This window comes from Topomyia yanbarensis, chromosome 1, assembly GCF_030247195.1.
Source record: "Topomyia yanbarensis strain Yona2022 chromosome 1, ASM3024719v1, whole genome shotgun sequence".
Lineage (NCBI taxonomy): Eukaryota > Metazoa > Arthropoda > Insecta > Diptera > Culicidae > Topomyia > Topomyia yanbarensis.
The window spans coordinates 160,210,040-160,225,236 of NC_080670.1; the positions used below are offsets into that span (position 1 = coordinate 160,210,040).

Sequence of the window (15,197 nt, forward strand, 5' to 3'; positions counted from 1 at the left end):
AGTTTGAACCAATGAGAAAGGCACAATTGCACCACTAGGTGGATTAATACAGGTTTTTTGGCTTTCTCATATAGGCAAAATCACTCTGAGCTTGAGCTTGAGCTTGTGCGACCATCCCTGTCTGCTACTTCGTTATCGATCTGGACTAGCTGAAGTTGCACAGGGAATCAGTAGATAATTATGCTTGGGAGTAGCGAAACTATATTTCATTGTGCAACTCCTGGTACTCCTAAAGTGTTTATTGATCAATACCGGCGCCGGCCAGGCCTGAACGTAGATCGCGGAAGGAAAGGGAAGGAATGGTTAGTCCGATACTTGCCTTTGCTAGAGGCAGTATATACTACTGCGCACTCCACAAGTATCACGGGAGGAGGATATTTGTTAGTGAGTATAGAAGTTGGATTCCACTTCTTCTTTACCGATGCAAAAGAGGTGACTCCATTATCTGATATCTGAACTAGATATCGATCCATCAACTCATCGACCGGGAACCAACGGCTTTGTTTCCCTTCCGAAGGAGGACGTGACCAAAGATTTTTTCACCTCAGAACCCAGGCTTTTTTTTTCGCTGGAATTGAACCCAGGCCAACTGGAATGAGTGGTGGTTACGCTCACCACTCAACTACCGGCGCCGTCATATAGACAAAATCACTTTGAAAATTGACAATCTAATCCCGGCCCGAAGGGCCAATTAGCATGTCCCTGTTCAGTTCGTCGAGATATGCAAAGTATGTATGTGTGTGTGCGTGCGCATGTGTGTATGTGTCAAAAATGTCACTTATTTTTCTCAAAGATGGCGGAACCGATTAGCATAAACTTAGTTTCAAATGAAAGGTCCAACCTTCCCATTGGCTGCTATTTGAATTTTGCGTCGATCAAAAATTCGGTCCCTGAGTTACGGGTTTAACACTCCGGAAGTCGGGCAAATGGCGCAGCTGCTCTAAGACGATTTCGCTAGATTTTCAGAGCAGCGTGCACTCAGGTGCACTAGCGCGACTGCCGGAAGGTTAAGAGTGCGACCATACAGAAATTTTCCATGTACACTGATACCACTATGATATCAAAACGATCCAAAACGTTTCAAAATGGATGCAAAACTATTTGGATTTGACAGTCTAGATCACTAATAACACCCCAAAGTCGCTTTGACATTGGCCATCTACGGCTGTTCCTGAGTTCATAGAAGTAGTAACTGAATAATGTTTTTAGTTTTAAAATGCATGAAACGTCGAGATTTGATGTAGTCTCGAAAAAAAAATTGATAAAGATTGACTTTTTTTAGACTTTGGCATAAAACTTTCTCATATAGAAAGGTTACGCAATCACTCTGAAAATAGTCAACCTAATATTTTTTTTCGACTGACATAGGGTTCATGGATTTTACAGGGGCAAAGCTAGGGGTGTAAGGGGGGGCTTTCACTGATCATCACCTCCCCTTCCTTTTTAAGCCACCCTCTCCCTTCGAACTTCCGTTCGATCACTTCTCATTGCACCCCCACTAACCTCCACGTAATATTATATTGGCTATAGAGTCATAGTTTGTAGAAATGAGAAAGGCACAATTGCACCACTGGGTGGATTAAAACAGGTCTTTAAATAAGAAATTCTATGTCGATTTTAAACACATGCTCTGCATTTTTCTATTCAAAAGTATGCAATTTCGCAAAAAATCAAAATATCGAAAAAAAATCTCCATATGTCACTTGCTATCGCGCTAAGAAATCGAAAAAACTTTGATTTTTGGCTCTAGGTCAAAAATTACGGGAGATAGATTTCCGGCCGTGAACCATTTCCAAAAAAGAACTCGCTGGCGGAAAAATGCTGCACGCCGCCATCTTGTAATGAAATTACTAAAAAGCTTTTGTACATTACAAACCCCATTTTGAAGGATCTCGCTTCATAATTTATTGAGTTAAGAAAAAAAATCCAAAATACGCCTATTTTTCAAATTAGACTAGTATGAGATGAAAAGAGGTAAAACTATCTAACTTCAATAACCTAGAGATAAGTATATGACGCAAAAAATCAAATTATGCAACTTTTTCAGATGAACAATTTGAAATATTAAAATAACGATGTTAGCTACTCAAATTTTAGTTAAATGAACTCGATAAAATAGCTAACTTTAAAAAAGCTTTCTTTTAAAAGCTTACTTAAACTCATTAACCGAGCACCATTCAAATGCAAATTTCCTCACCCTTTAAATGAAGAAAAAAAAGATGTGAAATGCAAAGTATACTGTTTGAGTGAAAGCTATTTTAAAACCAAACAAGTTATTTACAGAAAAAGTTCAATAACACCTTAACAGTTGAGATTTGATGGTATGTGTTGAACGATTTTTTTTTCTTAAATGTGAACCTGACCTACATCACCCCTCGAGTGGGACTTAACAATGAAACACCCTGTATCTTGTCATTTCGTGAATAACTAGTAGTTCAATTGTGTCATGTTCAGAATATTGTCACTGATAAAATTCATATTTTTTGGGGATATTTAAAACAATACGCTCGTACACCCGAAATGTATATATGCAGAATATTAATACTTTTTACCATTAAAATTGGAAATCAGACCTAGTTGAAATCTATGAAGGATTTCTTGTAAACATCCCTCATAGAAAGTCAAGGAAATGACAACTCATGTTACAAAAAAGGAAAATGACCATAGAATGTTAACAATAATAACTACAAATATTGTAAACAGATTAATAACTAAATAGAATTCAACTTGAGTTTTATTTTTGACGTAATTCTAAACATAACAAAAAATTAAATTTAAATTTAATGTCATTGTTGATGATCGTATACGTCAGGAGACGTAACTTTGTATGACAAAAATACGAAAATAATTCGATTTTCGCATAATCGCTCTCGTTTAACTTGCCATTTTGATCTGTTTTCCTCGTTGGATACCACCATAAAAGTCTTAAAAAAGGTATTGACACTCACGTCAGAAACAAAAACAGTGAATTATTTGTTTAATTAGACAGTGTTTGAATTTCCCTATTATGGATATTTGGTTATACAGGGTGTTTGGTTCATGATTAAGAACCTCACGAGGGATGACTGATTGTCATATTTGGAGAAAAAAATCGTTCTACAAATACCATCAAATCCCAACCGTTACAGAGTTATTGAACTTTTTGTGTAAAAAACTTATTTATCTTAAAATACCTCTAACTTTAAAAGTATACTTTGTATTTTAGATCTTTTAGTTTCATTGGAAAGGTGAGAAAATTTTCTATTGAATCGTGTTCTCATATCTTTCAGTTAATTAGTTTTAAATACTAAGTTGTAAAGTGGTTAAAAGTTGGTGTTTTTGATAAGGTTTTTGTTAATTTTCTCAAAATAATGAATTATGATTATAGCAATATCTATTATCCAAAAGTTGGGTTTTAGGAAGATTCATACTTTGTTCTTCAACATCATATTCCTATCTCTTCTCGTTTCTTTGTAATTTCATTACAAACTTTTACTGTAATCGACTTGCAGGTATTTAGAAGACTCTAATTGAAAAAATATGCTTTATATCATTATTTCCAAGTTTTTATTGGAAAGCTGAAAAAATTTTCTTTCGATTTATGTACAAATATTCTTTAGTTAAGTGTACTGAATGGCTTTTTACTAGTAAAATAACTCAAAATTGGATTGGCGTTTTTTGGAGAGTTTTGTAATTATTCTAATTATTATTCAACTAAATTTATCCTTACTATTGTTCATTTGGTGTTTTTTAACATTCTCTATAACTTGTTGTTTGACACTTTATCCCTATCGCTTTTCATTTCGCTGCTATTAAATAGTTAACACAGCATGACCTCACTACAATTGTAATGGGTTCGAAATCGTTGTTTTTTGCATATGAAGCGAAGTGATAAAAATGAGTTTTCTTCGAAACTAAAAGTGATAATTGAATGGAGTCAAAGAAAGAATTGTAGAACTTGCTGAGATGCATTATTTCGATAATAATAATGGTGATGTTTATTATTTACTTTTTTAAGTAAATTAACGAAAAAGCTAATAAAAACATTAACTGTAAACTAATTTACTTCAAAAACAACACTAAATACACTTAACTGAAAGGTATTAATAAATTTTTTCTCTCAAATTTTTTCTAGCTTTCGAATAAATTAAGAAAAGGTACAATAAGTGCCATACTTTTTCAATAAGAGCTAGTACTAGTGAAAATGGGATAAAAATATCAAAGTTCAATAACTCAAACACATGAAAACAAGTAAAGATAAGTGTATCATATCAATGAACAAATTATGCAGCTCTTCAAGACAAACAATCTTTATTATTAATATGATTATTTTAACTATTACGTTTTTCGCGAAATGAGCGAAAAATCGATCGAAATTGTTAAATTTTAAGTAAATTACTGTGAAAAGGTTACTTAACCTCATTGAATGTGAGGACATCATTCAATGGAATTTTTTTTCACCTATTGAATGGATCTAAAAGATTTGAAATACAAAGTATACTTTTTGAGTTAGAGCTATTTTAAGACAAGACAAGTTTTTAACTTAAAAAGTTCACTACCTTAGTAACGGTTGTGATTTGATGGTATGTATAGAACGATTTTTTTTTCTCCAAATAAGACAGTCAATCATCCCTCGAGAGATTCTTAACCATGAACCAAACACCCTGTATAATCGTTTCAAAAGCGTACATTCGGCCAAATGGCGTTCGGTTAGGGTAGCATTCAATCAAATGGTCTTCGATCATTCAGCATTCGGTCAAATAACCGAACGGCGATGATTTGAAACGTTTCATTTGAGCTGATTTGTCGAATAAAAGGCGGTACAATCAACTAAAATTCTCTGTTTTTTACTGCAAGTTCATCAAAGGTAGTTTTCATAGTCGATCCCTGGTAACCCTATTCATATAATAATTGGCTTTATCATGCAGTCGATCTCGGTAATTGAATGCTGGCACGGAATAGTACGGTTCGTAAGGTATTTACCGCACCCGGACCGCAAAATCTGAACAATACACTTTCAAATCTTTTCCATCAAGTTTTCTATTCGGTAATGACAAAGATCAGACATTATACAAATAACCACGCGTCTCCATTGAATAGCGTTAAAAAGAACTTTTGCAAATCGGTGAACCAGGGAACGAATGAAGTGTTTTCACTCGATTGCATTAGAATAGATCCAATATTCAATCTCTGATCTAATTCTTTCATAAATTGTAAGAAAATTTGACAAATAATCTAATTGGGTTTAGAATATTGCAGGATAGTATGTAAAATCTGCGATGATGAGTATGCTGATTCTATGGTATTTTTATGTATTATTATAATCCAGAACTTGTAGCCAGGAAACGTACAACCATTGGCACCAAAAACATTTGTGTCGAATGAATGTAGCAGGAGAAGCAAAAACATGTGATTAAGACTCATTGTGCTGAAAATTGTTTGACCTGCTGCCATGCTTTGAATTATGCATTCACTTTTTCACCATCACCATCCACAGTGTTTCACCGCTCCTATTCTACAGCAAATTCCATCCAGATTGCAATTACCTGCACCGGTATGAAACAGATAAGAAACACTGCGCTCCAGAAACATTTTTATGATTGAAAAAGCACACTAACTGACGGACGAGTCCTAGTGATTATACTATGGCGTGAGGTGAGGTCGACGATTGCTGATGCTGATGCTGAGTTGCGAGCGATGTTTTATGATTGCGATAACGAGAGAGAGAGAGAGAGTGGGCGGGCGTTTTATCCGGGCACAATTTAAAAGTTCTACATAGCGCACCGGTCGCGATGGAACTTAGATTGATTTTAAGCGATACCCTTCCCCGTCTAGAAGAAAGTCATGATAAAGGATCATTCGGAAGCTGCCGGTGCTAGTTTATGAGTTGTTGGCAGTTTCGGCTCTTTGTCAGCGAGATACGTCAAAGAAAGTCGGCTGATGTCCGAACGACGTGTACTTTATTTATACGGGGATAACTCTTTTGTGTAAAGTTTCACCACTTACTCATCGAAGGGCGGAAAATTATGACCTGTCATTTTGGCCTTAGCTTTCACAGCAGACAGGAGGGCAGCAAAAAAATGAGGCCACAAAAGATGCCGTTCGACAATAGATGGAAAAAGGATGGAATGAAATGGAAAAAGTTTAATTGAATATTTGTAATTTCAATTTTGCTGCGCTAACTTTAATGGCTTCCATCGGATGCTGGCTCACGGAGTAGAAGAAAAAAAGTGCAGGGGGAAAACCTTTCAAGTGCATTTTTCCGATTCCATTGTCATCGTTTGCAGTGGGGCGTTGGCTGCTGCTGCTTCTGCTTCAGCAGTTGGGTCACAATGACTGGATGAAAAATTGTCGAATTCTCTTCCACTGGGTCGATTATTGCTTGGCATCCAGATTCGATTTTGATTGATTGATTGATTGATAATGCTGATGCAGACAGTGAACCGATTGTCAGTCGGAAGGAAATTGATGCTGGCGAGCATCGGGTTTCAGCAGCAATCTATTGCTTCACTTGAAAAAGAATTTGTTTCTGATATCCGGCGGTTTGATAGGTGTGAGACTGACATTTCGGTTCATGAGCGTGAGGTTATAGGCTGTTGGAATATACAACAGAATGAGCAATACAGAACAGAAGTTCAGTTTATGTCGGGGATGTATAACATCGACCTTTAGTATATAAATTTTCCTGCAAAATGTAACAAAAAATTGTAAGCTCAATTTATGTATCTACAATCATTAAAATTCACAATCCTAATCGAAGCACTAAGAAAAGACTGACATTTATACGATTTTTATGCCTTGAGGCGTCCGTTCTCTCATAATCACAAATTCGATCCACGTACAAACATCACCATTGTAATGGTTTCCAAAAAATTCCAAAGCATGAATGCCCAACCTGCCTCAGACCGCCCCGTCCATTCGCGATAAAAGGACCCATTTGACGATTCACACAGTGTTTAGCTATACCGTTACGCTGGGCGGCCATATACAGCCAAAATGGCCACCCTTCATTACAGTAAATGGAAGGTCGGTTCTTGAAGCTTTATAAAAATTTGCAACCTTTTCCTGCTCCCGCCGTCGTCTGATTCGGAAAATAATCGTAAAAACAACAAAAGAATGCTTTGCACCAATTTCGCCGCCGATATTTACGACCTAATGCTCGATTCTCGTGACGGAAGAAGCTTACACATGTATTAACCCCCGTCCCCGAGGTCTGTATAGCTCCCACACTCCCTGCCAGACATGAATAGAATCTTGTAGCAGCAAGAGTTGCCTCTTTTTTTCTGTACCCGCCCTTTACTTTTGCCGGATTCGGCCACGACCCCGTGAATACGCACGCTTTGCTCGCTTGATTACTGCCTGAAGTTACCATAATTGTGAGCCCAGCCCGCCCCACTGTTTGGACTCTTCACGGTCCGGCAGTAAATTGACGGGTGGCACGACAGGTTTCAATAAAAATATTTTTCTTTCGTTAGGCACTGTGAAAAAGTTTCTGCGAACTGTCTACATCTACAAAACGTTCCATCGATTAGTTCGGCTCACAAATGTACTCGGGTAAATTTCACAGTGACCTACACTCTGTGTACCTTCCAAAATTCGGCATCCAAACCAAACTCACCCGCAAACGGTATTCGGGTCGTGGTGGCACACAACAGGCGTGAGCAATAATAATCACGAATTCAGACAGAGGATGTTGGTGTGCGATACCGACCAACCACTCTGACGGGGCGGTCGTTCTTTTTTTGTGTAGTTGCTTGGTTCACACGCGGCTTCGGATCAACGGAAGTTGTTGTTTTCGCGAGTGTCGGACTTTCAAACGAGTCTGGTTCGTCGTTAAGGTTGTAAGGCCGATGACATGCTTACGCGATTTGCGAAGCGGTAGCGGTAAGCGAAGCGAATGCGTTTGACCTATCTCTTTGGTGTGTGCATGTAGAACGCGCAATACTGTCATAGTAAAAGCGGGGCGAACGCGGCAAAAGTGCTCAGACGCGTCCGCAAACGCTTCGCTTTCCGCTTCAGCTTGTCATCAGCCTAATAGTTGAAAGTTTTTCAAGTTTCAGCCGTTTATTATTTTTCATGGCCTGCTCGAGGTTTTTGTTTCTAAATTTTGTGTATCGCAAATGGTACTTACTCGATGGGAATCCTGCGCGAACCCGCTGGGGAGATAGTGTTTCTGTACAATATTAGGAGCTAGTAATTGTCTGAAATATAAAAAAATAAGCAAAACATTGATTAGATAGTGTGTAAAATTGTTTTAAAAGCAATGATAAGGTAATTTTGGAGTCGTTTATAGAAGACAAAATCATCGTATATTAATATGCAATTAATAATAGAATCCCTGATCTGGTAGTTCAGAAGGTAAAGCGGTGGTCACGATATTGTTCGAGCCCTATCCAAGAGGTGTTCTTACTGGTCAACAGGATTGTAACACTAGCCCTGAAATAGTCCTTTAGCTTTACATGAAAAAAATGATTTATACAACTACGATTTCGTGAACTGAGCTGTTCTCGCAAATTCTGATCAAATTATTGGAATCAGGAATAGTAAGCCTCGTATTCATGAAACTATTTGTATTCCCAAAAAACTTGTTCTTGCCCAAAATATTCATGGTGATATATTCGAATGTATGATGGGGTTAAAGTTGTAGCATGTTCACCTTTTTCGTAATTTTTGTTATTATTCGTTCACTACGCCCACTGTGCCAAAACGCATCACATCAAGAAATATTCAGACACTTGTGTACAAATATTCCCTTGCATGCAATTTTAGCCTATTTCGGATGAACTTTCAAAAAATATTCCGTCTCACCAAAACCCAAATGCGCATTAGAATGAAATGGATAGATACGAATGTGTTAAGAGGAAAGAGTAATCTTAAAATTCAAGCGAGAGAAATGGTTGTCGAAAGAGTAGTATTTGTAAAAATATGATTGCAATAACGAGAGAGAGTACTCCCGACTACGAATACTCGAATCACTTGACGCCTGTCTGAGGATTTACAGAACTGCAACTCGTCCATTTCGATCCTGATCGTGGAAGAGGCAGCAGTGTGAAGTTCTTTTTTTAGTATCGCGGTGTGTTTTAAAAGGTAGTTTGTTGAAAATGTGAGAAGTTTTTCTAGGATTAAATTTATTAAAAAAGTTCCTTTCCGATAGGCATAGCTAGTGCGGTCAGTGAATTGTGCGGTCAGAAATACAAATTTGAATTCGCTACATTTCATGCGAACTTGTGTGTGAAAAGAAGGTAAGATTAAATAATTGAGTTGTGTGATAAAAAGCTTCAAAGCGTCGAATAGCCGATCGACGGCTTATTTTCTTTTATTGAAAGTTTGGAGATTTTCCGCCATCCACGTTCTAGCGACGCATACTCTCGGTACACCGCCCGTCTCGTTTACCACCCTGCTGACCCCACGTTCCCGCTTTTGGCAAAAGGTCGGAAGGAAGCAGCAAAATCATCAACGCGCTTCGTTAGAGCGACGGCCATCTTCACCGTCGAAAAGTTGGCCGAATTCAACACCCGGTAGGCAAAGGCCTAATTAGCGTCATCATTGCGACGCCATTGTAGACGCCGTTCGTCGCCATCGCTGAATTGGTTTGAGATAGGAATTCGGTGCCGAAGCCGGGATACCAGTCGGCCCAGCTGAGATGCAGCTCTGCTAGATCGACGCTGTTCCTGAAATAACGCATGTAAGTTAAAAATAGATCATTGATCCGTGTACGTAGATCCAACACATATAAAACTCAAACCTTCGAAAGCTTTGTTTGCAGCTCGAAAGCTAAAGCCGAGCGCGCATTTGTACTGCTCAGCGCAGCTTTATCCGCTAGCAGGAAATTTTGACCGCACATAGGTAGACAGGAAAGGGGAAAGCTAGAAAGGGAAGGAACACGAAAAATGTAAAGCTTAATGAATATATAAAACCTAGGTTAAGAATAAATGCCGTATTTCAATCCGTCCAATAAAATGTTTTCCTGTCAGTGTTCCCTGAAATGTTTGTATTTTTTATGTTGATTAGCTTTCCCGTGTAGTGAATTTGGTTCGACAAGATTTCTTGAGCGTTTTTTCAAAACGTCATATCTGCAATGAGTTACTCTCTTTGTTTACTTTCTCTTCTGTTAATAATTCGGTCATTTTAAAATTTATCCCTCAACTCTTTGCATAATATGCTAGTTAAAACCACCGTCTTTGGATCTGTACTGTAAAATAAGTGAAAAATGTTATAGTGACGCCGTAAAAATCGAAAGAGAAAGTAAACAAAGAGAGTAACTCATTGCAGATATGAGGTTTTGAAAAAACGCTCAAGATTTCTCACGTTTCGCGTCGTTCCGTAGATTTGAATTTTCGTTGTGTTTGTTTTACTCCGATGGGCTATCGGGAATCAGTCCCCACTACTACTTACAAAGCGAGAGGGAAAGAGTGTTCGACTGAGTTCTGCCTGTGATGATAACTGAACGTTTTTCTAGTGCATAAGCTTTCGAGTTGGTATAACGATCATTTCTCTTGCGTCTTTGCTAAATATAGTAGTGGCTCTATCTATACGCGAAACGGAGTGCGTCTTTTCACATTTTGTGTTTACCTACCGTTCCTTTGCGCCATTTCGGGATCAATTTCTATAACCTGCCCTGAGGTTAGGTTTCATGCTGGGCTATTCTAACCTGACGAGTGGTCCTCTTCGGGGGTGGCGCTAAAGCTACTCGTTTAAAACGTCCTGAGGAGCGTTTTGGTAGACGGAAACCGTAAACGGCCATTGATCACCGACACCGTACAGCGAAGAAGAAGGAGCAAACACGGACGATCGGAAAGTGACTAACGACGAGCTTGAAGAAGCGTCGAAGCGCCTGAAATCAAAGAATGACCCCGGTTCGGATGGAATACCAAACGTGGCGCTGGAAGCTGCGATTCTGGCATATCCGGACATGTTTAGGATGCTATTGCAGAAGTCTTTAGATGATGGCAATTTTCTCCTAAATGTGAAAGATACCGAAGCTTGTGTTGCTGCCAAAGTCAGGGAAGTCACTGGACTACCTAGCCTCGTATAGGCCAATGCCGCAGCGCTGCACAGAAGAAAGAGCCTGATCCTGAAAAGCTTTTCCAGAGTAGAGTATTGCCGTACAAGATGAACGAAGGGCAGAGGTCAATACGAGTAGCAGCGGGCGTTCCTCAGAGCCCCATTCTCGGTCCAATTCTTTGGAACGGGATGTACGATGGGGTCTTAGCACTGCGGCTGCCCGGGAAAGTGAAAATCGTGCGTTTCGTGGACGACGTGTCACTAATGGTGATGAGTGGAGTTGACGGATACAATAGACGCGATCACGTGAGTCAATCGAAAGCACGGAGAGGACCTTCCACCTGAAACAGCTCCTGTCGGGCTACGGATGCTTCAGGACGTATCTTTCTCGGTTCGGGTACGCAATGTCACCATTGTGCCGGGAGTGTCAGAACGTCGAGGAGACACCGGAGCATGTGGTCTTCGAATGTCCAAGGTTCGAAGCGAGGTACAGGAAGCAACATAAAACGGGAGAACCGAACATCAACCCGGATAATGTAGCCTACAGAATGACAAGTGACGTAGAGACGTGAAACGTAGTCAACAGAGAGTTATGATGTAGATCATGACCGCCTTACAGCGGAAACGGCGTGATGAACATCGAGTAACGGTTTCGAGAGAGCAATCACCGCCAGGGAACTCTCCGCAGGAATAAGCTAGATCCACCGCAGAGAACTAGTCGAGTAGACTGCAACAGAACACCGAGTATGGGTCGTTGAAACGCCAGCGAACCGGACGCCACGCTTTATCCGGAATCGCAAGACCGACCACGGCACCCCACCGGTTATTCCGATAGAAATAAAGCGAAAACCAAAGAAGAATCGGTATTAGGAGAACATCTTTCGCCAGGGAACTCTCCGTCAGCGTAAGATAGGTTCACTGCTAGACTGAGTAGACCGCGGCGAGACACCATCAGTCACGGGTCATCGGGGCACCAGTGAACCGGACGCCCTGCTTCATCGGTATAGCCGAAGTGACCTCTTCACCTAGCTGATTAGCTCGGTTTCGGGAGAACTTCTCTTGCCGGGGAACTCTCTGTCGGAGTAGGTCAAGTCCATCGTTGGGGACTAGACCGAGAAGTTCGCGAACGAGTCGGGGAGCTGAATGGCCTATCAAGGAAGTGGTACTAAATGGCACAAGAAGGGAACTGAAGGGCTTAAAGAAGTTTCGGTGCTCAAGAAGTTTTGCTACTGAAACCAAAGAAGAATCGGTATCGGTAGAACTTCATTTTCCGGGGAACTATCCGTCAGCGTACAGTCAGATTCACCACCGGGAACTAAACCGAGTAGACCGCGACGAGCCCCCACCAGTCGCGCCAGGGACTTCAGCCAACCGGACGCTCTACTCCACCGGAACCGCCGAATTGACCTCGGCACCTGGCTGGTTGGCACGCATTCGAACTTCTCTCGCCGGGGAACTCTTCGTCGGAGTATGCTACATTCATCATCGGGGACTAGACCGAGTAGTTCGGAAGCTCAACGAGGAAGTGGTACTAAATGGAACAGAGGAATCGAAGGGCTCAGTAAATTAGACAGTCTGAAGTTTGCAGCCCAGATTGTCCTTGTAGGGGAAGCGCACAAATTCTCGACCCACAGCTAGCTTTCCTAATTCGATATAGAAATTGCCACGTTGTGTGGATGGTCGAAAACTGGTAGTGTGTCAAGGATGGATGCTGTAACCCTACTGAAAGGAATGCGGGCCGTGATTCTGAATGTGATATTCTTTGCACGGTTCAGATATGTGCGGGCGTAGAGACTTCACCATCGCATGTATCATCGCGAAGGGCTTGTAGGTTAACCTGTTCGATCACGTGGCCGATTGTATGTCGCGTGTATAAATTCGATTTTATCACCGTGTGTCAATTGGCATATTTGCATGTATTTTTGGATGATCGTGCGTGGATCGTGAATCTGATTGTCAATTTTCGGTGCACGGTTTAGATGCTAGAAGAGAGTGAGTTCTCCAATATCACATGAGTTTCGGGTCATGTCACCATCTGTTGTCTAGTGGATATGAGCGTCATTTTTTATTAATCCAACTAAAGGCATGGGCCCAGGCTACTAGGGCCGAGAGTTGAAGCTTTCGGACGTGACCAATCCATGATCGCGCGAACATGGGCGCTTGTAGGTTTACTCTTGAGACCGCGTTTGTAGATTTATAAACGCTAAATCGTTCAATTAATTACCAGGGTTTGCGAGATCGCGGGCGTAGATGTGCGTGGATGATCGCGAAGAGCTCGAGCGTTTCTATGTTAACGTGTTGGTCGCTTACACTAGCGTGTATGTAACTTCGCGTGCATAAATTTGATTTTTTAACCGTGCAGCCACTCGCATTTTCGCGTGTATTCTTAAATGATCGCGCGCGGACCGTAAATCTGATGTTTAATTGTTAGTGAATAATACAGATGCTAGAAGAAAGTAAGTTCCCCACATCGCTAGAATTCCTGATCATGTCGCCATGGAACGTGTTTTCTAGTGAATATGAACGTCATTTTTTTCTTGGTCCAACTGAAGGCGTGGACCTAGGCTGCTAAGACCGAAGGAGAAAATTTCCGGACGGGAACGATGCATTTTCGCACGAACATGGGCGTTTGTAGATTCCCGCCTGACATTGCGTTTATAAGTTTATTAGTGTTATATTACGTTCACACTACGAGTTAAAACGTGTTTTAACGCTATCTTGATGACGTTTTTCTTGTTGCCAATTATTATAACGTGTTTTAACTCTGTAGTGTGAACATGGTATTACACCATTCACTTAATTACTGGAGTGTTTTCATGTTTGCGAGACCACGGGCTTTGGTGTGCATGGATGATAGCAAAGGTCTTAAGCGTATGTATGTTAGCGTGCTGAATGCTAAAAGAGAGTGAGATTCCCCATATCACTAGGGTTGCCTGTCATGTCACCTATTTTTCGATTGGCCAACTGAAGACATGCTACTAGGGTCTAGGCCAGAGACTTCCGGACGTAACCGGTTTGTGATCGCGCGAGCAGTGGGTTAATGCTTGAAACTGTTTGTAAATTCATAAGTGCCACAACTCAATTGCTTCAATGTTGGCGAGATCGCGGGCGTAAGTATATGTGAATGATTGCAATTGCATTTTCGCGTCTGTGACCATATTGTGGAAAATATTCAGAATAAAAATGCGAATAGATTAATGAAAAGCGGAACTGATGGGAATTCATCGGCAGCGGTGGGTAGCCGCTGTACACACAGGTACTACCTTACACAATGTAGCAAACCCGCTACGACTGTAAGCGCAATGGCAATTACAATTATAATAATAAAAAATCTATCCCGACATTCGAAAGGCAAACAGAGATGAACAGCATCAATTTAATTGATACTAATAATCTACAGGCTCTTAGTGGTGATCTCACGTGGCTTTTTATTTGTTGCTTTGTCACGTTAAAGAGGGACAAGTTTGTCTTTACAAGGAGGCATGTTGGTGGACTTGAGTGATTCGTAGTTATGCTGCCTAAGTTCGACTCCCATCAACAGAAGACAAAACTTAAGCCCGTAAGGTTTTAGGCCTGTTTTAATTACCCTGACACTTCTAGTTTTCCGCTCTGTATACTTCATATCCTCGCTCTTACTTGAGTGCTATGGCTCTAAATTTTCATAACTTTCCCTACCCAGTAATCTCCAGTTAATTGAGTGTCGTTCAAATGCATAAAAGTGTAAACATTAGTCGATATTATTTTTTGTATACGTGAGTAGTGGAAAAGCAATCTCACAGCATTCATCACTCTTTGAAAACCAAGAGTGTAGGTGTGAAATGTATGATTTCTTTGAAACGATAAATCATGCTTATACTGCGAAATAGTCAACTAAATTAAATCTTAGGCTTTAGCCTATCAATTAAGACAGATGTCTCCTGGCATTGCTTCCATTTTTCATAAACTGAGAATTTACGAATTATTCCACAAACGATATCTCTATCGTAAATTCTCGGCAGCCGGCTGCCCAGAGCAATAATCATATGATAACACTTTTGAATGTAGCATATATAGCGAATACCGTGACTGAAGTTCACAAAATAAAAACAAACATCTCCATTAGTAAAAGTGTGATGCAATACGGAAGGAAAATTGAACATCAATATAAGATACATTATTTTTGATCGTGGCGTGATTGTTCCAGAATTCATGGCATTTCATTTACAATTTGGGAA

General features: G+C 40.3%; 1 protein-coding gene across 13 annotated transcripts in view; it reads right to left on the reverse strand.

Moving 5' to 3' along the window:
* LOC131679280 (disintegrin and metalloproteinase domain-containing protein 33) overlaps positions 1-15,197 on the reverse strand; it is a 1,109,813-nt gene that overhangs the window by 324,481 nt on the left and 770,135 nt on the right. For all 13 annotated transcript variants that reach the window (XM_058960010.1, XM_058959995.1, XM_058960002.1 and 10 more), the window contains exon 7: positions 8,111-8,180. In XM_058960010.1, coding sequence (XP_058815993.1) covers positions 8,111-8,180 — 70 coding nt within the window. The remainder of the gene's footprint in view (positions 1-8,110; positions 8,181-15,197) is intronic.